The 25,652-nt window shown below is 36.2% G+C and overlaps 1 protein-coding gene across 1 annotated transcript in view; it reads left to right on the top strand.

Annotated features, from left to right (window-relative positions):
* Nucleotides 1-25,092, top strand: part of LOC128745800 (solute carrier family 23 member 2) — a 51,285-nt gene extending 26,193 nt beyond the window's left edge. Inside the window, exons 2-3 of the mRNA XM_053842876.1 lie at nt 23,430-24,928; nt 25,004-25,092. Coding sequence (XP_053698851.1) covers nt 23,430-24,928; nt 25,004-25,058 — 1,554 coding nt within the window. The 3' untranslated portion in view covers nt 25,059-25,092. The remainder of the gene's footprint in view (nt 1-23,429; nt 24,929-25,003) is intronic.
* Nucleotides 25,093-25,652: the final 560 nt, after the last annotated feature.

The raw sequence follows: 25,652 nt of genomic DNA, 5'->3' as shown, positions 1-25,652 counted from the left end.
AATATTACGGAGGAGACCAGATCTTTCTGTACGTACCATTGCTCGTAAAATAAAAATGTCGCCAACATTCGTGCAACTTCTACGACAAGGCATGAAGTCTTTCAAGGTGAGGACTGTGCCAAACCGTAATGATAAGCAAAATACGACGGTCAAAACACACCCTCGCAAGCTTTATCGCAAATATTTAACGAAGTTTCCATGCGTTATAATGGACGATTAAACGTACAGTGGACCCCCGTTCGTTTGAACGATTCCTCATGCAAACTAACGGGGTTCGTTTTTAATTTGAACAACTAGCAACCCTCAATATGCTAAAACTTGTATGAACTGGCCGCCCTGCTCTTTGTTATTGTTTTGGTGGTTTGATTTAGTCTCGTATAGTTGTTAGTTGCAAGCAGCGAATATGTTATTCTCCGATCGGATTTCTATCGTAATCGTTGGGAAACGAAATGTGACACTGATTAAACTAGGATTAAACACGCTAGATCAGTACAAACAAATCGTGTTTATGTGCATTGTCTGCGAAGGCAAATGATGCCATGTTGAGAATGACATTTGAACCATTTTTAATTTGCACATCGTGCAAACCAGCGGGGTTCAAATTAAAAAGTGTTCAGATTAAAAACGGTCAAACGAACGGGGGTCCACGGTATATCCTAGAAGACTTAATCCGCTGCCTGGTATGTCTTTTTACACTGCCATAAAACGGAATGACGTTGCAGAGCATTTTAGGACAAGAAGCCAAGTTCCCCAAAAAATATTTAGTATGGCCATATGCTGCTGTGGTCGAGCAAGCAAAAGTTACATCACTACGGGAACGGTTAACAAGGAAATATACCGTGAATAATGCCTGCAGAAACGATGGTTACCGTTCCTACACAGCCATGATGTACCCTCGCTGTTTTGGCCTGATTTGGCATCCTTTCACTACGCCAAAGATGTTTTGGAATGGTATGATGCTAATGGAGTCCATATTGTACCGAAGGAAGCGAATCCACCTAACTGTCCAGAGTTACGCCCCATCGAGCGGAATTGGGCTTTGGTGAAGAGAGAGCTGTACCAGCACAAACAACAAGCAACAACTATAGATAAATTTCGGAAATCTTGGACAAACGCAGCTAAATTGGTTGCCAAGAAGTATGCACTGACCCACATGGCAAGGGTAAACTCCAAAGTTCGCTAATTTTTTATGCAGACTAAATAAGTAATGCTAATTTGTTTGATAATTATTAACAATATACACATAAATGATATAAAATTGTTTCATGGATTAAACTTCTAGCAAATTTGTTTTATTGCAAAATAGAGGTGTCCAGATTTTGTTGCGAACAAGCCTTATGTTGCGGCCTCGACTGTTTACCGTTTGCTAAGATGCCCAACAACTATTCGCAAGTAAGGTAGTGGAAGACCAGCCAAAATTAGCCGTTTCTTCAACAACAAGCCCTCTGGTTTGGCTATCAATTAAGATGCACCAGACGAATGTTGGAAGAAAATTTTGATCCTGTTTCTACAAAAACATCATGCAGATGGATCCCAGTTTTACCCAAAAATCACGACCCGAAAAATCTATCTCAGTGCGCCCAATCGAAGATTCGGGATTTTGAGTTCCTTGGTGTACAAAAATAACTAGAGAGCCACGAATTGCAAACAGTTGATTGGTGGAATCAAGAGATGCATTCGTAAAGTTGACATAATGGCCGTACAACACTCCTGTTTCGACGTCAAACGAAAGCTTCGTCATGTATCTTTGTCGATCTTCTTCATGTATGTTCACGAATAGGTTTCTACTATAGTTACTATATATATAGTTCGGCGGATAGAAAATCGGGAGCCAAATAAACGTCAAAAGCGGAGCCAAAAGCTTTTCAAAATCCAAAATGCAGGAGTAATGTTAAAAAAACACACTTTATTTTCATAGAACTAGTCATTTTCAACACCCGCCAGTGATTATTTCTCGTAAAAACCTGCACATTTCACCATAATTTCAAATTTAATTTCATAAATCAGGGATGCCAATTCGCCTGGTTTTCTATCCGCCGAACTATATATATAGTAACTATAGTTTCTACATGCATACAAAAAATTCTGCGCGTCCAGCCTATAGTTACTTTATTTATTGATTAACTGATTGATAGGCTTCGCCCGTTATCATCATTAAAACTAATTAATTATCACATAAAATTTACATAAAACAATCTAAAACTACACTTAATTTGCTGCTTTGTCATTTGAACATTAACAATATCTCGATAATTATTAAATATGGACATCATTCTGTATACTGGTTCGTTTCTAGCGTAGTTTTGGACTCTATTTGTCAGTTGAAAAGGCCTAACCCGCCTCAACGAAGAACGTCCATCGTACACGGTTATCTGACTCAATAGATATGGCGAGTTATACCTGCCGCTGAGTAGATCCTTTAAAAAAAGAGCATCTGTGGTACGTCGTCTGCTCTCTAAGCTTTCCGTTCCAATCAACATGCATAACGACTTGTAATCCTATAGTTACTATAGTTACTAGCCTATAGTTACTATATATATAGTTCGGCGGATAGAAAACCTGGCGAATTGGCAACCCTGATTCTTGAAATTTAATTTGAAATTATAGAGAAATGTGCAGATTTTTACGGAAAATAATCGCTAGTGGGTGTTGGAAATGACTAGTTCTATGAAAATAAAGATTGTTTATTAACAGTAGTCCCACAATCCGAATTTTGAAAAACGTTTGGCTCCGCTTTTGACGTTTATTTGGCTCCCGATTTTTGTATCCGCCGAACTATATATATATAGTAACTATAGTCCAGCCTACGTAAAACATGCATTGTTTTCGTTCACCGAACTTTCACTAAAAATTAGTGATTAAGAAGTTTGTGTATGTATTAATCGATTTACTGGCAAATCTAGTAAACTTTACCAACTTTACTTTTAGAAATAAAATGAAATGTATCCCGATTGCAAACCAAATGTTAACATAATTATTAATGTAAATGAACGTGTCGTTTTGCTTTTCTACTATATAAATCTATACCTATAAAGAAGGATTTCTGTCTGTCTGTCCGTATGTTCCTTATAGAATCGAAAACTACTGAACCAATCGGCATGAAAGTATGCATGTAGAGGTTTTTTGGGGCCAGGAAAGGTTTTAGTCATGGTTAGAGACCCCTCGCCCCACTAAGAGGAGGGGCTTTCATACAAATGAGACACGAATTTCTGCATAACTCGAGAACTAATCAAGCAAATAGAACAAAATTTGGCATGTGGGTGTTTTTGGTGACAAGAATTTATTCTATTGTAAATTGAGACGAAGGGGAAGAAGGGGAATTATGACTCCTCTCTCCATTAAGAGGGGGGGCTCCCATACAAATGAAACACAAATTTCTGCATAACTCGACAACTAATCAAGCAAATAGAACAAAATTTGGCATCTGGGTGTTCTCGGTGACAAGAATTTATTCTATGGTAAATTGAGACCCCTCCTCTCTTTATAAGGGGAATTATAATTCCTCTCCTCTTTAAAAGGGGAGGCTTCCATACAAATTTCCTCATAACTCGAGAACTAATCAAGCAAATGGAACCAAATTTGGCATGTGGAGGTTTTCGAGGGCAAGAATATTTTCTATAGTGAATTAGGACCCCTCCCCACTTTAAGAGGGGGGGCTCCTGTACCAAAGAAGCACAATTTTCCTCATAACTCGAGAAGTAATTAAGCAAATGGAACCAAATTTGGCATGTGGGTGTTTTTGGAGACAAAAATTTTTTCTATGATGAATTGGGACCCCTCCCCGTTTTAGGAGGGGGGGATCCTATACACATGAAATACAAATTTCCTCATAACTGAAGAACTAATCAAGCATATGGAACAAAATTTGGCATGTGAAAGTTTTCGAGGGTAAGAATATTTTCTATGGTGAATAAGGACCCTTCCCCACTTTAAAAGGGGGGGAGGGCTCCTATACAAACGAAATACAAATTTCCTCATAACTCGAGAACTAATCAAGTAAACGGAACAAAATTTGGCACGTGGGTGTTTTTGGAGACAAAATTTTTTTGTATGATGAATTGGGACCCCTCCCCACTTTAGGAAGGGGGGCTCCTATACAAATGAAATGCAAATTTCCTCATAACTCGAGAATTAATCAAGTAAATGGAACCAAATTTGGCATGTGGAAGTTTTCTAGGGCATGAATATTTTCTATGGTGAATTAGAACCCCTCTCCACTTTAAGACGGGGGGGCTCCTATACAAACGAAATACAAATTTCCTCATAACTCGAGAACTAATCAAGCAAATGGAACCAAATTTGACACGTGGGTGTTTTTGGGGACAAAATTTTTTTCTATGATGAATTGGGACCCCTACCCACTTTAAGAGGGGGGCTCCTATACAAATGAAATTCAAATTTCCTCATAACTCGAGAACTAATCAAGCAAATAGAACCAAATTTGGCATGTGGAGGTTTCTGGAGACAAAAATATTTTCTATGGTGAATTAGGACCCCTCCCAACTTTAAGAGGGGGTGCTTCTACACAAATGAAATACAAATTTCCTCATAATTCGAGAACTAATCAAGCAAATGGAAGCATATTTGGCATGTGGGTGTTTTTGGAGGCAACCATTTTTTCTATGATGAATTAGGACCCCTTACCTTTTTAAGAGGGGGGGCTCTCATACAAACGAAATACAAATTTCCTCATAACTCTAGAACTAACCAAGCAAATGGAACCAAAAGTATCACTCACATGATAAATTTGGTTCCATTTGCTTGATTAGTTCTAGAGCAGTGATGGCTAAACTGCGGCCCGCGGGCCGCATGTGGCCCTTCAAGATGACTCGTGCGGCCCGCGGACTGATTTGAAAAATGGTGGACTTATGAGAAATTTTTTTGATGACATAGTAGTCACTCAGTTTAGTTGTAATGCCTCGTGCATGTTGTGAATCGGAATGCTTTCCGGTTTAAATCTTGGGGTGATTCCTAGAAAATGGTTTTTGTTGTCGCATATTTTATATTTTGTTATGCACTGGAATGGCCAGAGATTATTGCGGCCCGCGGTATTCATGGGCGATCTGATTTGGCCCGCACCATGCCTATGCCTGGGCCTACTGTTCTAGAGTGTTTGTAGGCAAGAATATTTTCTATGGTATATTTTCTATGGATTTCCCCACTTTAAGAGGGGGGGGGGGCTCCTATACAAATGAAAAACAAATTTCCTCATAACTCGAGAACTAATCAAGCAAATGGAACCAAATTTGACATGTAAGTGGTTTTGGACGCAAGATTTTTTTCTATGGTGAATTGAGACTCCTCTCTTCTTTAGAAAGCGAGTTATGGCCCATCTCCCTTTTGAGAAGGTGGGCTTCCATACAAATGAAATGCTAATTTTCTCTTATCTCGAGAACTAATCAATCAAATGGAACCAAATTTGGCATGTGGGAGTTTTAGATGGCAGAAATTTTTTCTATGGTGAATTACGACCCCTTCCCCTTTTAAGAGGGGAGCTCCCATACAAATGAAATTCAAATTTCCTTATAACTTGAGAACTAATCAAGCAAATGGAACCAAATTTGACATGTGGGAGATTTTGGAGTCTTGAATTTATTTTACGATAGCTAGAGACCTCTCACCCCTGTGGTAGGGGGATATGGACTCTCATACAAATAAAACAGAATTTTTTGCGAAACTCAAAAACTAATCGAACTCGAGAAATTCGAGACTCTTCCATAAAACATTGGTCAATACAAGACCACAAAAACAATCTATAGTAACACTAGATTCTGGGAGATTTTAACCTCCCCGGGATTAATTGGCGTGATCGTGGCAACGGCTATCTGTTCGTCGACTTCAGCTCTGTAGCTCCTCCCCCGATCACCACCGAGTTGTTCGACTGCTATAGTACAGCCACTGTGCAGCAAATTAACAAAATCACCCATGAAAATGGACGCTGCTTGGATCTCTGCTTCGCTAGTGTTTGCAGTCAGGCTCCAGAATGTATGTTGGCGCCTGCTCCACTCGTTAAAGATGTTCTCCATCATCCACCGCTATTAGTTCCGATTTATCAACATACACCATGCAAAACGACCGACTCACCGTCGTCTGTCTATTACGATTTCAACTGTGCCGATTTTGATGCGATCCAAGGTATACTAAACAGTATCGACTGGAACGCAGCCTTGGAAGAGAACAACGTAAATGCTGCCGCCTTGACCTTCTCGCACATTTTAAATTATATCATCGACCGCCACGTACCGAAAAAGACGATACGCATAGAGCCGCACCTGCCTTGGATAAACGCAACGCTACGTCGCCTTAAATCTGAAAGAAAGGCTGCCTTGAGGAGGTTCTCAAGGTATAAAACCCAATATCTGCGAAACCACTATCAGGCTCTCAATAAGCGCTACAAAAAGTTAAGCCGACACTGCTTCCGCAAATACCTAAACAACGTTGAGCGAAGACTGAAGCGTAACCCCCAGTCGTTCTGGAAATATGTTAGTGCACAACGGAAAGACGACGGTCTTCCATCAGCCATGTTCCTTGGAAGCGACACTGCGACCAAATTGGATATGGTTTGTCAACTGTTCTCGCAGAAATTCTCCAGCGTCTATGTCGATGAAAGGCTGTCCGAAACAGAAGTATCGATTGCTCTAGACAGCGTTCCAAATCTCAGCGACTCTCTCACTAACCTGTCTATTGATGATTCTATGATCAAGCAGGCCGCTTTGAAGTTGAAAAGCTCAACTTCCAGTGGACCGGATGGCGTACCTTCAATATTTTTAATGAACTGCATTGATGCCTTGGCTGCTCCAATCCGACGTCTATTTAACTCCTCGATTAGCTCAGGCATAGTTCCTTCAGTTTGGAAATCCGCTTACATGTTTCCAGTTCATAAGAAGGGGAACAAAAGGAACATAGACAACTACAGAGGTATCTCTGCCTTATGTGCATTATCGAAACTCTTCGAGCTCGTTGTGTTCGTGCCAATTTCCTCGTTCGTCCAGCAATACATCGCCGATGAGCAACACGGATTCATGCCGAAGCGCTCAACGTCTACCAATCTACTAACTCTCACTACGTACGTAACGGACTGCTTTGACGACCGATCCCAGACGGACGTTATCTACACTGACCTCTCCGCCACCTTCGACAAGCTAAATCATCAAATCGCCGTTGCAAAACTGGACAAACTGGGTATTGGAGGGCCGCTGCTTCAGTGGTTTAAATCGTATCTGACGAACCGTCCCATCAACGTGTCTATCAATGGCTTCACCTCACCGACCTTCACCGCTTTTTCTGGAGTCCCACAAGGTAGCCATCTCGGACCGCTGGTCTTTCTTATTTATTTCAACGACGTCAACTTAATGCTCAAAGGTCCTCGGCTTGTGTTCGCCGACGACCTGAAACTGTTTTCGAAAGTCAACGATTCAACAGACACTCTCGCACTCCAGGAGCAACTGTTGATATTCGCTGGATGGTGCGAACACAATCGCTTGGTACTAAACCCCGACAAATGTGAAGTGATAACGTTCTCGAGAAAGCTGAACCCTATAATATTCGATTACCGATTATCAAGCGTACCCTTACGCCGTGTAGATTGCGTCAAGGATCTTGGGGTACTGCTGGACTCTAAATTGACTTTCAAACAGCATGTTTCATTCGTTGTCGACAAGGCCTGCAGAAACCTGGGATTCATCATGCGCATCGCCAAAAACTTCAACGATATTTATTGTTTGAAATCACTCTTCTGTGCGTTGGTTCGCTCTAACCTCGAGTATTGCGCACCCGTATGGAGCCCGTATTACCAAAACGGCGTCATTCGAATAGAGTCGGTACAACGGAGGTTCATCCGCTTTGCCCTCCGTAGGTTACCATGGAATGATCCGTTCCGGCTACCAAGCTACGAACAGCGCTGCAGATTAATCAACTTGGACACCCTGCAAACACGTCGGGACGTAACTAGAGCCGTCTTCGTATCAGATGTTCTGACATCCCGGATTGACTGTCCTTGGATTCTAGGAAGACTAGACATCTTAACTCGGTCTCACTTAACGCGGAACAATTCCTTCTTGCATATACCACATCGGAGAACTAACTACAGCACTTTCGGTACTATAACCGGCTTACAACGGAACTTCAACCGTTTTGTGTCCTACTTCGACTTTGACGTCAGCCGCAACGTGCTGAAAACCCGATTTAGAGCTCTTGCTATTAGTTTTTAAGTAGTCAGTAGGATAGAAAAATCTGTTGACTTTTAATTAATAAACAACAATAAACAACAATAGATCATTCAGGACGAGACGGTCGCGAGTGTTGCCGGTGACCCGCCGTCGGAAGCGCCGCCCACTGGGGGGCTTGCAAAAGTCGAGATTGTGACAAAGATCATCCGAGATTCATGATTTATGTACAACACAGGTTAATTTGTGGCAATACGAAGTTTGTCGGGTCAGCTAGTATATAGTATAAAGGTATAGAAATCACTCGGAAAACCGGAAATTGAAAGAAGGTCCTGCGGGCCGAATGACATATACCATTCGACTCAGTTTCGAACACTGACATTTTCAGTGTGTGTGTGTGTGTGTGTATGTATGTATGTATGTGTGTGTATGTGTATGTATGTATGTATGTGTGTGTATGTATGTATGTATGTGTGTGTGTATGTATGTATGTATGTGTGTGTGTATGTATGTATGTATGTGTGTGTGTATGTGTCTGTGTGTGTGTGTATGTATGTGTCTGTGTGTGTGTATGTATGTGTCTGTGTGTGTGTCTGTGTGTGTGTATGTGTGTGTCTGTGTGTGTATGTGTGTGTCTGTGTGTGTGTATGTGTGTGGCTGTGTGTGTCTGTGTGTGTCTGTGTGTGTCTGTGTGTATGTGTGTGTGCCTGTGTGTGTGTGTGTGTGTGTGTGTGTGTGTGTGTGTGTGTGTGTGTGTGTGTGTGTGTGTGTGTGTGTGTGTGTGTGTGTGTGTGTGTGTGTGTGTGTGTGTGTGTGTGTGTGTGTGTGTGTGTGTGTGTGTGTGTAACGCTTTCAATCTCACTCACTTTTCTCGGAGTTGGCTGGACCGATTTTAATGTTCTTCAAACTCATTTTCTCCAACCGAACCTTTGTAGAAATGAAAGATACAACTCAAACGCATGTATTAAAATTATAGAGTATTTATAACAGGCATTCCAAACACCAAAATTGAACTTTAAAATTGAGCGTTATTTTCAATTTGCGTTGTAAGTTTGACGCACCTTTCTATAAATGATATTTTGACTACAGGATTTTCGTAAAAGTACATGTTTTTCTGGCAGTATGTCATAATGAATGTATTAACAAAATAAACCCGAAAACTAGTTGTTTAATTTGACAAACGGCATTAGAAAATGGGTCGGAATAAGATCGGCACTTGAAAGTACCTGGGGCAAGTGGGACCTATTAAAAATAAAGTGTTTCAGCTCAAAACTTCCTGTCTTAATATATTTTTAGATGTAGTACCGAACATTTTCAGTTCAATTACATAATATTTATATCAGTAAAGCTTTAAAATAAAACCGAAAAGGATTAAACCAAGGACACCCAAATATGAAGATTATTAGCACAGCTTATGAGGGAATAAACAGTTTGGTCACATTTTGGTTACAACTAAACGATGTTAATTGAATCTGGAAAGACAAATTTGATATAATTAAGCAAATTTGCATCTGGAATTGAAACAATAAAGTGTTGTGGTTATAATAGCGTAACTATGTATATTACGTCTCGCAAGAATTGGACACAGCGACATATTCAACTGCATTTCATTACAATAATGCATTAGAGCGTAATTACTCACGATCTGTGTTTTACATAAATTATAAAGTCTCCCGATGTGATCTGATTTTGTTACGCTATTTTTGGATGAACCATTCGTACAAATATTGTCTTTGATTGCTTCTTGCAATGCTTTAACATTACTGTATATTAACTTACACAATTTTCTGTTATTTTATGTTTTTTAATCAAATTTGAATATAGGTCCTACTTGCCCCGGTAAATGAGGCAAGTGGGACCTATCGCTATAATTTTGAAAATTCTCCTCCAGATTCATTTCAAGTAAATTGATAGGTCTTTTTCGCGATTAAACTTTCGAAGTGATACAACTGAAGAGTTTCTGTGCTGAGAGAATTTTGAAATAATCATAGGTTTAGATAACACAGTGGAATAAACAGTAACTATGCATTTTTGAGGTCCCACTTGCCCCGGGGTACCTTATATTAAAACTTTCAAAACATGCAAGCCAAAATATATCGGTCGGGTCGATTGTATAAAATGTATGTATGCGTGTATGTATGTATGTATGTATGTGTGTATGTATGTATCTGTGTGTATATGAATGTATGGGTACATATGTATGTGTGTATGTATGATGTATGTGTGTACAATTTGCAGTTTTGTAATTTGCATTGAAATACAGGGAAAGTGATGAAGACAAGACACATTCCAGCGTTACGAGACACCATGAGCAACCGTTTTTTCGAAGCGAATTTGTTCATATTTTGCCAACAGTTTAACGAATATCTTTCAAAATAGGTGTTTTGAGCTGCTATTTAGTAGTACTTTCTCAATACGAGGGCGAAATATTTATTATAATAAGCATCATTGAATAGTGGCGGAATACTTTTCGTTACGGGACACCATCGCAGAGAATGCGTAGTCTGAACATGATTCAAACATTTGTAAAACTCTGCTCTGTTTCAAGTTTTTCAAAGTCGACATGTTCCGAAAATTTTTAGCTGAAGGCAGCCTGAAACTCAAAATGTAAAAGTATATTCAGGTGTTGTGTTTAGTTTTTAAGATCTAATAAAAATCATTTCGTTACGGGACACCATGCGCTGTTGGGCAAACGGTATTCTGCAAATAGTGTCCCGTAACGAAAAAAGTAAACTGCATTATATGGTTTATTTTCTCTAGATTTCTTTTCAGGCCGTCATATTTTCTATATCTGGTCTATATTCACTATGTTTTGTAACAATAGTGTACTGATTTGGTGTGTTATAGTCTGGTAATAGGACATACGTAACGAAGTATATGTAAGGTAAAGTTTACTTCCAGGTAAAGAGAAATACCCATGTGAGAACTATACTGAATTATTATAATGAAATGCTTGCCTAATCTTAGGGTTTGGACAGATTAGTAATTAAAATGTAGGGGCTGTGCATTAATTATGTAACCAGTTTTCCCCATTGTTGACTAATCGCCCCTCCCCCTATGTAAGATTTTGCATGATTTTGGCCAAAATAACAAAATTCAAAAATTTTATTTAAAAAAATTTAAAACGGTAAAAAAGGTTCTTCTTGATGCGAAAGGTATGCTTTATTTCCGCTATACGCCAAAATGATATTAAATAGCAATTATTCGAAAATTAGGTATTTTGTTTTACTTCAGACGTATCAGTTAACGTATCATAACTCATAAATTTAAAAGTTTTTATGCATTAGCAACTCATGTTGCGAACTATAACTATAACATAAGTTGCTACAAAAGACGAACACATAAATTTGAAACTAATTTTGTCTATTCATTACAGTAACTTTGTTGATAAATTGCAAATTATTCTAGAGTTATAAAACAGTATAAAATTTAAAAAAATAAAACAGTTGAAAAAGGTCATGAAAACTTTCGAAAAAAGAAACGCTAGAAAAAGTAGCTCAAAATTATGCCGTTCGAAGTACACTTACTATGGCATCTTGCAAGCTAAAAAATGTTTTTTGGGCTAGGCTAGTGTGCTCAGCGAACACTGTGCCACTGTGATTCCTAAAAACCCGAATTAATCCACCTAGCGGCGTGACCTAGCCTTTCTACTGCCACAATAATAATTATTTAATTTCTCAGGAACATCTATAATTAACTTGACTATATTTTTAAATATCCGTTCCGTATTCCTCAAAATTCTTATTTGCCAGTAAAATTCACAACGTATTGCGAAGAATAATTATATTTTCTTTCCTTGGGTGCGTAAATACTTGTAAGCGTCATTTATGTTATTTGATGAACACCTTATTCAGACTAATCTCAAGTTTTTTTAGTCTTGACCTTGAAATGCAGTCATACATATATATTAATATTTTTTTGAAACGATGGTTCTGCAATTGATAAAGGGACGGTAGGGGAAAGAAGTCGTCGTCCTGAAAGTAAATAGTAGTTAGATTAAAACTTCTCGCTTGGTGGTAATCTGCAATTGATGCAGGAAGCGACACAATATGTGTCGATAACCCAACCAAAACGCGTCGCTATTCTTGAGAAGTGGATTTTGCGGTCTCCTTCTGTCCAGCGCCTCTATGGTTCAAAGGTACAAGTACCAGCGAATCACATGCCCTGGCGGGTGTTGTGGGTTCGAATCCGGTTGTAATCTTAGATTACAGCTTGGTTCGACTCATGCACCTTCCAGTATTGGACAAAAGGTAGGAGTCAAAATGACTACTTGTCAAGCATAGCTACCAATACCCCCCGCCCCCCTTCCTTTCCGCTCTTCCCCTCCTTCTCCAAAAATAAAAAAAAAATTTCATTTCTTTCCCCTACCGTCCCTTTATAAATTGCAGAACCATCGTTTCAAAAAAATACACCTTATTTAGTTTTATAATCGGTCGGCCTTAACTTTTGGGTTTCAGAGCTACATACGAAACTTGTTTTGAACTGACAATATGAGACATGTTTTCATAGCAGATTTTTTGATATTTTTTTTGAGTGGTTTTAGCCCAAAGGGTAGATTTTTTTGATATTTTGATATTAATACCATGCGTTCAAAAATTAGCATCTTTGAAAAACAAGAGTTCAGAAAAATTATTATTATACTTCGCTTTTGAAGAAAAAGGATATCTACAACAAAATGATTAATCTCAAAATTTTACTATTAGTTTGCTTGGCTTCAATTTTGCAATATATCTGAATTAGAAAAAATAATTGAATAGAGCATTAGATATGAAAAAGAGAAATTGAACTTTTTCTTAGCTGGCGCTCCTTCAGATAATTATTTTTGCATGAAAATCAAAACTTGACCTTGAGATAGTCATTAGCTTGATCGCATCGTTTTTACAATGTTAGAGGGTTAGGAAAACAAGATGAGGTCGAAAAATAGTGCAAAAACTGCGCCGTAAACATGCTTGATAATGAGAAATATGATTTCCAGTGCTTGTCATTTTTGATTCATTTATTAAAACATGATACATGACATAAGACGTCTGTCCTTTAAAATGTCACTAACAAAAACAAATCTTAGAAAGTTACTACCGTGCAACATTTACTTCCTATTTTTCATATAACATTTCTAAGCTCTAGTATCTATGGATTGAAAAGAGCATATATTGATGCGCAAAATTTGTTTGAAATTTGTATAAATTTATTTGGAAAAATCAACTCACTAGTATTTTGATCCTATACACCACTATACTTATATACTTAAATTAACTGCTTTTCTCCGCTTTTTGCTTTTCGTGTACAATTGTGAGTAACAACAAGTGAAGAAAATGACAATTGAAATCTAAAATCAAAGAAAAGAAAAAAACTTTGCAATTGAATCCCGCTATTTAATATTTATTTGCAACAGATACGTAGTTCGCCTACGACGTGCAGGCTTCGTCAGTGTCTTATTTCAAAGCGTATACGTATCTGTCGCGAATAAATATTAAATAGTGGAATTTAGTCGGTAAAAGTTTTTATCTTTTCTTTTATTTCAGAGTTCGTATTCCACTAAGAGGCTTCAAAAACTTCTGACTTTTGACATGTTTCTCACTTTTCTTGAATTTCATTGCAAATTGTCATTACATACACATACATACAACATACATACATACATACATACATACATACATACATACATACATACATACATACATACATACATACATACATACATACATACATACATACATACATACATACATACATACATACATACATACATACATACATACATACATACATACATACATACATACATACATACATACATACATACATACATACATCGCACACATTGAATTCAATCAACATTTGATTGATACGTTTTGATTTCACACGTTTTAACGGCTTAATATACGGTGCTTAAGTGTTAAAGTTTGAATAACTTTTGAATGAACCGTCCGATTTTAAATAACTCGGTTTCGTTTGATAGATCTCAGCAGTAATTTTCAAATAATAATAAAATGTGTGATGTTTTTCATTGAATTAATTCTTAAATGTTACAAAAATATGTTTTAAATACTATTTTTTCACATTTCTTTATGTAACTTTCAAACTACAAGTCCAATCATCATGAAATTTGGAAGTTAAGGGTTTGTAAGGCTCCTCTTTCATATGCAATCAATTTTGTTCAAATCGGTTAAGGGATCTATGAGATAATGAAGTCCCATATTTTTCGTATTTTTATACATAACTTTTGAACTAAAAGTCCGATCAGTATGAAATTCAATAGCAACCAATGGGACACCTAGACCTTTCATTTGACACTAAGAACATTAAAATCGGTCCAGCCATCTCCGAGAAAAGTGAGTGAGATTAAAAGCGTTACATACACACACACACACACACACACACACATACATACACACACACAGAAAATGCTCAGTTTTCGAAACTGAGTCGAATGTTATATAACATTCGGCCCGCAGGACCTTCTTTCCATTTCCGGTTTTCCAAGTGATTTCTATACCTTTATACTATATATTTATATAGTAGAAAGGCAAAAAGCTGACTAAACAACTTTCAGAAACGGAATTCCAAATTTTTAGACTATTCAAGTATTTTAATGATAGAGTATTGAAGTAAGTCGAAATCGGCGTTAGGTATAGTCTTTAAGACTTAACCATTCTTCTTTATCGAGAGACTTTCTTTCTTTTTCATTAACTTTTTTTGTTTTCGGGTACACTGGGTTGTTAGCCTCAGGTCCCTATCTCACTGACGTGGCTGCCATTTTAAGGTGGGCGGTGTCTCCTTCACTGTTAGCCTACAGCAACCGAGATTGCGTACCCCAGCCGGCAACACGTGGACGTAGGGATAGAAGTTAGTGAACAGAGGTTATGGAATGCACATGTTTTCACCCTTTGTCTGGAGGCCTGGAGCCACCCTTTGTCGAGAGACTCTGCAGCTATTTATTAGAGTACAAAACAATTAGGTTGATTTGTCTATTTTGTATAGGCTTTACGCGTACTTTATTTTGGTCACTTCTATTTGATTTTGCCGTAAATGTCCAAAATAACGTACGCGCAACGTCTGTCCAAAATAGATAAACCACTCTACGGGGCTTGTACAACGATCCTACTGACTTTGGCAGCACCATCCAGTCGAGATTCGAACATAGGACGACTGGTATCATATCTCGAAGCTAACTGGATGGTTAGGTATTACTCATCAGGCATCACACCTTTTCTGCGGTGTTCACCTTTCATATAGGGCCCTATTCTGTAAGTCACGTCGAGCAACTCGGCTCGACTCAGTCACTGTCGAGTGTCGAGTGCAAGAAGAACGGGCAGCATAGCGGCTCAATGCAGGACCAAAACAAAGCTAGCTCAAGCGTCACTTGCTAACCGTTTAGTCACTAGCTTTTTGGCGGTGGACTCAGTCGAGTTACTCGACAAAATCGGGTCGCATGTGACTTACATAATACTAAAAGTCGACTAGTCGAGAAAAGTGACACTCGACGTGAGTTACAGAATAGGGCCCATAATGTGTCCGTTTTTCTGTACAATGTCTAGAAAATATGATTACTAGGTAATGTTTTTGATGATAAAGTATTAGTTGTGAACAAAATTTACTAGTAGTATGGCTATATCAAACATAGATACTTGTGTAGATATTGAATTTTAATCTTGAGGTACCCGTCTTTACCGCACATTCCTTAATATTAATATTGTAATCATATTTATACATACTTATAGTAAATACATATTTACTTGCATTCGGTCATCAAAATATTAGATTTGTTATCGTCGATAAAGATTAGTTGAATCATGATGATAAGTGCTTTTTCATTCAATTACTTTTTGCGTTAAACAAAACGTTACGGGACACCTATGCACCTTGAAGCACCTATTTTATTTTACATAGAAATGCCTATCAAAAGACAAGCACAGCGCGATTTTGATTGTACATATATGATTAAAGAAAATTTATAGTTTCAAAAAATTCGGATTTAAATTCTCTGGTATATGGAAATAAATGCAAAATTTTCGTTACGGGACACCACTATAAAAGTACCTGTGGCCTTCAAGCTTATCTGGAAAATGCTTTCATTTTTCAAAAAACTCTTTATGAACAAAATGTTACCCTAGTAATGAAACATGTTTTGACGATATACAGTTTTAAATTATTTTGGCTTAAAACTATTCACAGAGAATTAAATTTAGTCTTGCCTAAATGATGAAAAAATCTATATTGTTAACCTCCCACTTATAAGGTGTATTTTAGCATGAATTGTCAATAAACAATATGGCAATTCAGAATTTTTGTAAGCTTTATAGTATGTTTGAACTGAACTGAAGCGCAATTCCAGCTCAACTAACAAAACGGCTATTTTTGATTGAAATGATGATTTGCTGATATGTTGGATACCACGCAAGGATTCATTTTCCATGAAACTTATTTTTTTTCGTCAAGCGTAATTTTTCAAACGGTTCAAAATGACTTCAAAGAAAAAGTTGTCGAAAATTAAGTGTATTGTCAATGAAAAATTACACTGAAAGAATAAACTTCAGAATTTCATGAAAAACCATGATGAAAACCATAAAATGAGAATTATCTCAAAACATGTTCAATCAGATTTGTCTCATATTTTTTAAAGATAGCCTAAATCATACTCTAAAATCTGGTGAAGAGCTATCGAAAAGAAATTTTGTTTTCAAATCGAATTAAAAAGTATTTGCCGTTAAAAAATATATTTTTAGGATTTCTTGGTCAATTTTCTTTGGAAATGTGAAGATGATTTTTTCTTAAACCAAATATTTCCGGAGATATAAGCAAAATAAAATAAGAGGGTTTAACAAAAATTTCTTTTCTGTGAAAAGAAGGTGCTCCCATTAACCGTGGGTAGGCCCCATTTATATGATATATTTTGTTCAAAATTATACGTAGAATTAGATTTTGTTTGAGTTTTATTAAAAGAAAGTAAAATTTGGGTATTTTCGAAAAATTTGTCAAAGTTTAAAGATTTGTTTTAAATTCGAAGGAGTGTCCGTATCGATAACACTTCACCAGATTTTGGAGCATAATTTAGGCTATATATCAAATATTGACCTCATTTCTAAATAAACCCTTTTGAATAGTTACGCTTGACGAAAAAAATAAGTTTCATAGACAATGAATCCTTACGTGGCATCCAACACATCAGCAAAAGTTCATTTCAATTAAAAATAGTCGAATTAAAAATGGCTCGTTATCCAGCGTTTTAAGCAGAAATTGCTCTGAAATATTTCAATCGTAATTTTCTTCTCTTACTGTTACCCGCAATCGGAAATGTTTGTGGCACTTTGGATTTTGAATTATTGATCTACTACAGATATTCATTCTGCAGTCTAGTAAGGAAAATACAATAGTTGCTCGCAGTAAATTAAAGTTTAAAAATATGGCTAACTGAATTATAGATACTTATTCAGATACTAAGAAATAAAAGATAATCTAGTAGAACGGCCAGGTCACGCCGCTAGGTGGATTAATTCGGGTTTTTTAGAGTGACTTTCGAAAACAAGATAAAGGGGAGTTTTCGTGTTCTCTCTTTCACCTTAAGGTGAAATTAGTGATCATGAAGATAAATTAATTTCTTCGTCTTCACATTGGTTTCCGAACAGAGTAAGAACTGCAGACGAGAAATAGTCAAATATATTATGTGTGTACATGTAGATTGACGAGCAATGTTATTGAAAACAAGAGTATTGTATAAACTATATGCCAATTCTAGTTTGAATTACGCGAGAGCTTGATACCAAATTCGTTGCTTATGAAATGATGCCAGATGTTGTTTGTTATACCATCTTATTTGTTATTTGATATGGGCATTTCCAGCTCAAATAGCAAATTGGCTAGTCTAGATTATTTTTAATTGGAATGAAGTTTTGCTGATATGTTGGATACTTCACAAGGGCTCATTTTCCATAAAACGTAATTTTTTTCGCCAAGAGTAACTTTTCGAAAGGACGTATGTAGAAATGTCATAATTTTTAAATTATGTTTTAAAACTACTTATTTGATTAAAATGGCGTCAAAGGAAAAGTTGTGGGAAATTAGGTGTATTTTCAGAAAAAAAATCACTGAAAGAAAAACCTTTGCAAAAACAGTTATAAAATGTTAATTTTCTCAAAATATGTCCTCCTATTTGCTTATTTTTTTAAAGCTAGCTTAAATTATGCCCTAAAATCTGGTGAAGAACTACTTATGCACACTTTTTCTGATATTTTTTTTTGATGAACCTTTGATGTTTGTATTTTTTGTAAAACTAACAAAATCAAATTGAAATTGAACAAAATCATTATATAAACAGTTTCTTAGACCCAGCCGTTCTCAAGTTAATGCAAATGTAAAATCTAAAAATTATGTATTAGGGTCAATTTACGCGCATCCGAAAACCGTGCAATCGACCTTCACGGATTTGAACCAAATTTTGTTAGATTGTTCATTTTAGATCAGAGAGCCCAAATCCTAAATTTGGTGCCGATTAGTCTTGCCCACAATTTGTCAAACCATTTTGTATTCTTTTTTTTCTCTGGAAATATTAGTTTTAGAAAGAAACTATTTTCACATTTCAATTCCAATCATACCAATCAAAAATAGTCGAATCAGAAATGGCTTTTTAGCGTCCATTTGCATTGCATTGTGATTCAAGTGCGTATTCATAGGAATGCGAAAGAGAAGTTTTGTGAATTATGCCCATTGTTCATTATAACTATCATCCATTATACCCATTGTCCATTATGCCTAACTTACAAGTCTAATTACTCGAGCCACAAATGCTCACCCAATCAGAGGACCTAACAAAATTATAACAGATCTTGTTATATTGTTATAGAATTTTCTAACAACAGTTGTTATTAATTTGATATATTTGTTATAACAACCGTTGGTATAAATTAGCCTCCATAAGTGGTTAAAATATCAAAAATTATAACTAAACTACCTCTAAGTTATATCTGATTCATAACAAACCATGTAATGGACTAATCTCAAGTTTTTAGTCTTGACCTTGAAAATGCGGTCATACATATATATTAATATTTTTTGAAACGATGGTTCTACGAACCCGAACCCACAACACCCGCCAGGCCAGGTGTTGTGGGTTCGAATCCAGTTATAATCTCAGATTACAGCTTGGTTCGACTCATGCACCTTCCAGTATTGGACAAAAGGTAGGAGTCAAAATGACTACTTGTCAAGCATAGCTACCAATACCCCCCCCCCCCCCTTCCTTTCCGTTCCCCTCCTTCACCAAAAAAAATTTCATTTCTTTCTCCTACCGTCCCTTCATCAATTGTAGAACCATCGTTTCAAAAAATATTAATTAAACCATGTAATGATTTTATCTTAATTGTAACACATTGTGTTAAAGGTTAATTGTCCACATTTCAAGATATTCCAAGAATAACACAGCTAATAAAGATATATTAGCAAGTATTAGTAACTGTGAAGTGACATATTTAATATACTTGATGATGGTAATTAAAATAAGTTTTGCAAGTAACATATTTTGTTATAAATCTAATTTGCAAGTAATATATTTTGTTATTAAATCGAAACGTGTCATTATAAGTGGTGGAATCCATATAGCTTATTCATAACTTAATGTGCTACTTGTATCTGAATCTGTTACAAACTTGAATTTGCTTCCTAACTAGTTTTTTTTCGATTTGTAACATAATATGTTAAAAATATCCAAATGTGTTATAAAATAGATATAATCTTGTTATGGCCTCCTGATCGGGTATACAGTCAAAAAAAAGTATCGGGGTGGGTGGCATCGAATAAATTTTTCTTCTAATAATATTGCTTAGTGTTTTTTGTAAAGAATGGCAAATCACGGGCAATATTTATTAAAAAAAATAATGTTTAACTAAAGCATATTTTGGTGCATTGCATTATTTTGGTTGTGAAAAATGCAGTAAAAAGTATTAAGACAGTTAACTATTATTTCCGTTGTTTGAATCACCGTGCGATTATAATAGACCAAATCAAGGTGACGTCATCTGGCAGATACTGGCGCCCTTGTTTACAAACAGACCGCAGAGTCCAAAAAAGTTTCAGCTGTTAAACGGCAAGTTTGTTGTTTAAACAGCATTAGGACTAAATTTAAAACACCATTATGCCTGTAAAATGTTAAAACACACGTTACATTCGCTATAAACGAAAAGGAAAATTTTCAAAAATGTAAACAAGGGCGCCAGTATCTGTCAATTGACGGTATGATGATTTGGTCTATTGACGGTTTTGTTGATATTTTTCGGTGAATAAATAACTCGTTTATGCTTTATGCGTTTCGCGTTTCAGCCTATTAACTATTAGTTGTATTATTGCCATGCATCCAAATATGCTTCAGTTAAATATCGTTTTAAAACCCGAATTAATCCACCTAGCGGCGTGACCTAGCCTTTCTACTGCCACAATAATCATTATGTAATTCCTCAAGAACTTAATTGTAGATGTATAGATGTTATATTAGACTATATTTTTAAATATCCGTTCCGTATTCCTCAAAATCCTTATTTGCCAATAAAATTCACAACGTATTGTGTAGAATAATTATATTTTCTTTCCTTGGGTGCGTAAATACATGTAAGCGTCATTTATGTTACTTGATGAACACCTTATTTAGTTTTATAATATTTATAGAAAAATAATGTAAACACAAAAGATAATTTTTACAGACTTGAATGAATATGTATAGAAAATTAGAAATTAACCCTCTAACGGGTCTACAGACGGCCTTAACTTTCGGGCTTCAGAGCCACATACGAAACTTGTTTTGTATTGACAATATGAAGTATTTGTTCATAGCAGATTTTTTGATATTTTGATATTAACACCATGCATTCAAAAGTTAGCATCTTTGAAAAACAAGAGTTTAGAAAAATTATTATTATATTTCGCTTTTGAAGAAAAAGGATATTTACAACAAAATGATTGATCTCAAAATTTTGCTATTGGCTTGCTTGGCTTCAATTTTGCAATATATCTGAATTAGAAAAAAATTACTGAATAGAGCATTAGATATGAAAACGAGAAATGGAACTATTTCTTAGCTAGCACTCCTTCAGATAATTATTTTTGCATGAAAATCAAAACTTAAGCTTCTTTTGAATGTACTTTCATGAAAAGATAGTCATTAGCTTGATCGCATCGTTTTTATAATGTTAGAGGGTTAGGAAAACAAGATGAGGTCGAAAAATAGTGCCAAAGCTGCGCCATAAACATGCTTGAGAATGGGAAATACGATCGATATGATTCCCAGTACTTGTCTTTTTTTGATTTATTTATTAAAACATGATACATGACATAAGACATCTGTCCTTTAAAATATCACTAACGAAAACAAATCTTACAAAATTTCTACCGTGCAACGTTTACTTCCTATTTTTCATATAACATTTCTAAGCTCTAGTATCTATTGATTGAAAAGAGCATCTGTTGATGTGCAGAATTTGTTTGGAATTTGTACAAATTTATTTGGAAAAATCAACTCACTAGTATTTTTGATTCTATACACCACTATACCTACATGCTTAAATAAACTGCTTTTCTTCGCTTTTTGCTTTTCTTGTACAATTGTGAGTAACAGCAAGTGAAGAAAATGACAATTGAAATCTGAAATCAAAGAAAAGAAAAAACTTTTCGATTGAATCCCACTATTTAATATTTATTTGCAACAGATACGTAGTTCACCTACGACGTGCAGGCTTCATCAGTGTCTTATTTCAAAGCGTATACGTATCTGTCGCGAATAAATATTAAATAGTGGAATTTAGTCGGTAAAAGTTTTTTCTTTTCTTTAATTTCAGAGTTCGTATTCCACTAAAAGGCTTCAAAAACTTCAGACAATTGACATGTTTCTCACTTTTCTTGAATTTCATTGCAAATTTTAAAATTGCAAATTGTCATCACATACATACATACATACATACATACATACATACATACATACATACATACATACATACATACATACATACATACATACATACATACATACACACATACATCACACACATCTCATACATTGAATACAATCAACATTTGATTGATATGTTTTGATTTCACACGTTTTAACGGTTTAATATACGGTGCTTAAGTGTTAAAGTTTGAATAACTTTTGAATGAAGCGTCCAATTTTAAATAACTCGGTTTCGTTTGATAGATCTCAGCAGTAATTTTCAAATAATCGTAAAATGTGTGATGTTTTTCATTAAATTAATGCTTATATGTTACATAAATATGTTTTAAATACTATTTTTTCACATTACTTTATGTAACTTTCAAACTACAAGTCCAATCGTCATGATATTTGGAAATTAAGAGTTTGCAAGGCTCCTCTTTCATATGCAATCAATTTTGTTCAAATCGGTTAAGAGACCTATGAGATAATGAAGTCCCATATTTTTCGTATTTTTATACATAACTTTTGAACTAAAAGTCCGATCAGTATGAAATTCAATAGCGACCAATGGGACACCTAGACCTTTCATTTGACACTAAGAACATTAAAATCGGTCCAGCCATCTCCGAGAAAAGTGAGTGAGATTAAAAGCGTCACATACACACACACACACACACACACACACACACACACACACACACACACACACACACACACACACACACACACACACACACACACACACACACACACACACACACACACACACACACACACACACACACACACACACACACACACACACACACACACACACACACACACACACACACACACACACACACACACACACACACACACACACACACACACACACACACACACACACACACACACACACACACACACACACACACACACACACACACACACACACACACACACACACACACACACACACACACACACACACACACACACACACACACACACACACACACACACATACATACATACATACACACACACACAGAAAATGCTCAGTTTTCGAAACTGAGTCGAATGGTATATAACATTCGACCCGCAGAACCTTCTTTCCATTTCCGGTTTTCCAAGTGATTTCTATACCTTTATACTATATATTTATATAGTAGAAAGGCAAAAAACAAATGTTACCATTCTTTTTTGACTGACTGTATACCTGAAGGCCGCAACCTCCGTATGATTAACGTCGCTCACAAAGTTTTAACACAAAATCATTCATTCAAGTATTTAAAAAAACCTGAAAGTGATGTGAATTTCTAACTTTCTAACTAATAATTATTTACTACATATAAACTTCATTTCAGCATTATCTTACTATGATCGGAGCGATAGTTTCAATTCCATTCATCTTGACACCGGCATTGTGCATGGAGGATGAAGATCCGTCTAGAGGGTTCATCATATCGACTATGATCTTCGTCACCGGTTTAGTGACGTACATACAAGTAACCTGGGGATGTCGACTACCGATTGTTCAAGGAGGAACTATATCGTTTCTAGTGCCAACATTAGCAATTTTGAATTTGCCACAATGGAAATGTCCCGACAAAGAAGTTATTAGTGCGATGGCACTAGAAGAGAAAACGGAGCTGTGGCAATCAAGAATGCGTGAACTATCAGGAGCGATTGCTGTCTCTGCTCTGTTCCAAGTTTTTATAGGATATACCGGTTTAGTTGGTAAATTTTTGAAGTTTATAACACCTCTCACGATTGTTCCCACAGTATCACTAGTAGGTATAACATTATTCTCACATGCTAGTGAAACTGCTTCCAAGCACTGGGGAATAGCCATTGGAACAATGTTTCTTATGACTCTTTTTTCACAAATAATGACCAATATTGAGATTCCTACTTTCAAATATCGTAAAGGTCATGGATTACAGGTAGGATGGTTTCCTCTTTTCAAACTATTTCCTGTACTTTTGACAATTGTAATTATGTGGTCGCTTTGTGCCGTGCTGACAATAACAAGTCTGCTCCCAACAGGTCATCCGGCACGCACTGATGTACGAATTAAAGTGTTACAAGATGCGGCTTGGTTTCGAGTTCCATATCCATTTCAATTTGGAATGCCTACAGTAACATTGGCAGGTGTGTTAGGAATGTTAGCAGGAGTGTTAGCTTGTACAGTAGAATCGATTAGTTACTACCCTACTGTATCACAAATGTGTAATGCACCTCCTCCTCCTTTACATGCTATAAATCGTGGAATAGCTACAGAAGGATTAGGAACTGTTCTTGCTGGGCTATGGGGCTCCGGCAATGGTACAAATACGTTTGGTGAAAATGTTGGAGCGATCGGCGTTACTAAAGTTGGCAGTCGACGAGTAATACAATGGGCAGCTCTTATAATGGTGTTACAAGGTGTATTAAGTAAATTTGGTGCTGTATTTATTATGATTCCTGATCCTGTAGTAGGTGGACTATTTTGTGTAATGTTTGGAATGATTACCGCATTTGGTCTCTCTGCGCTGCAGTACATCGATCTACGTTCAGCTCGAAATCTTTATATTCTCGGATTGTCAATTTTTTTTCCTATGGTGCTCTGCTTTTGGCTCAAAGAACATCCTGATTATATTAACACTGGAAATGACACAGTTGATTCTACTTTATCAGTGCTTCTTAGTACCAGTATACTTGTTGGAGGGTGCCTTGGTTGTATGTTGGATAATCTGATTCCAGGAACAGCTGAAGAGCGTGGTTTGATTTCCTGGGCTAAAGAAATGTCATTAGAAAGCACGGCTGATAATACGATTATAATTTCTACATTTGAATTTCCGTGTGGCATGCAGACCTTAAAAAGGTATAATATTCGAATCTGATTGCAATATATTGTTGAAATAATGAAAAATAATTTAACTCTTTTATACTAATTTAGTTGGCGATGGACACGGCATATCCCATTTTTACCGACTTATCGAATGAAATTATAGGATTAAGAAACTAAATGTGGTAGTTACGTTTTAGGTACATTGAAAATCACAGAACGATTGTTTTATGAAAAGTAAAAAATCAAATTTAGTATACCTATGGCATATTACATTGAAGTTTAATTATAAATAGAACAAAACGATTACCATGTTAATTTATTATGGCACCCTTAAAAATAGAATTAAATTGTAATTTACATAAAAATACGTCAATGAGAAAATATTTGTGACACTTGATTGGTCAACTCAAGATAACAAGTTTCTGAAATGTGGCTAGCGTATCAATATGGTAGTCTGGTTTCAAAGCCTGCAGTTGACAGTTTGCGTTTCATTCAATTACCGTTATCCTCTTCTACATTCTCCCCTTAACCTTCTGCGGCTGAGGTGATATAGTCTGACAGACACCAGAAATTGAATAAATGCATAATCGTTATTCACCTCATCCGCAGAAAAAAATGTATATCTGTCGAAATAATAAAATATCTAGTGGAACTAAACGCAAAAAAGTTTCTCTTACTTTGTTTAATTTTTTATGTTTTATTCCTGCCGATGGTTGAAAACATGACAATTTAAATTGAAAATGAGAGCAGATTATCA

The sequence above is a fragment of the Sabethes cyaneus genome, chromosome 1, assembly GCF_943734655.1.
Source record: "Sabethes cyaneus chromosome 1, idSabCyanKW18_F2, whole genome shotgun sequence".
Lineage (NCBI taxonomy): Eukaryota > Metazoa > Arthropoda > Insecta > Diptera > Culicidae > Sabethes > Sabethes cyaneus.
The sequence above is the reverse complement of the archived record's forward strand: the minus strand, read 5'-3'. Positions and strand labels throughout refer to the sequence as shown.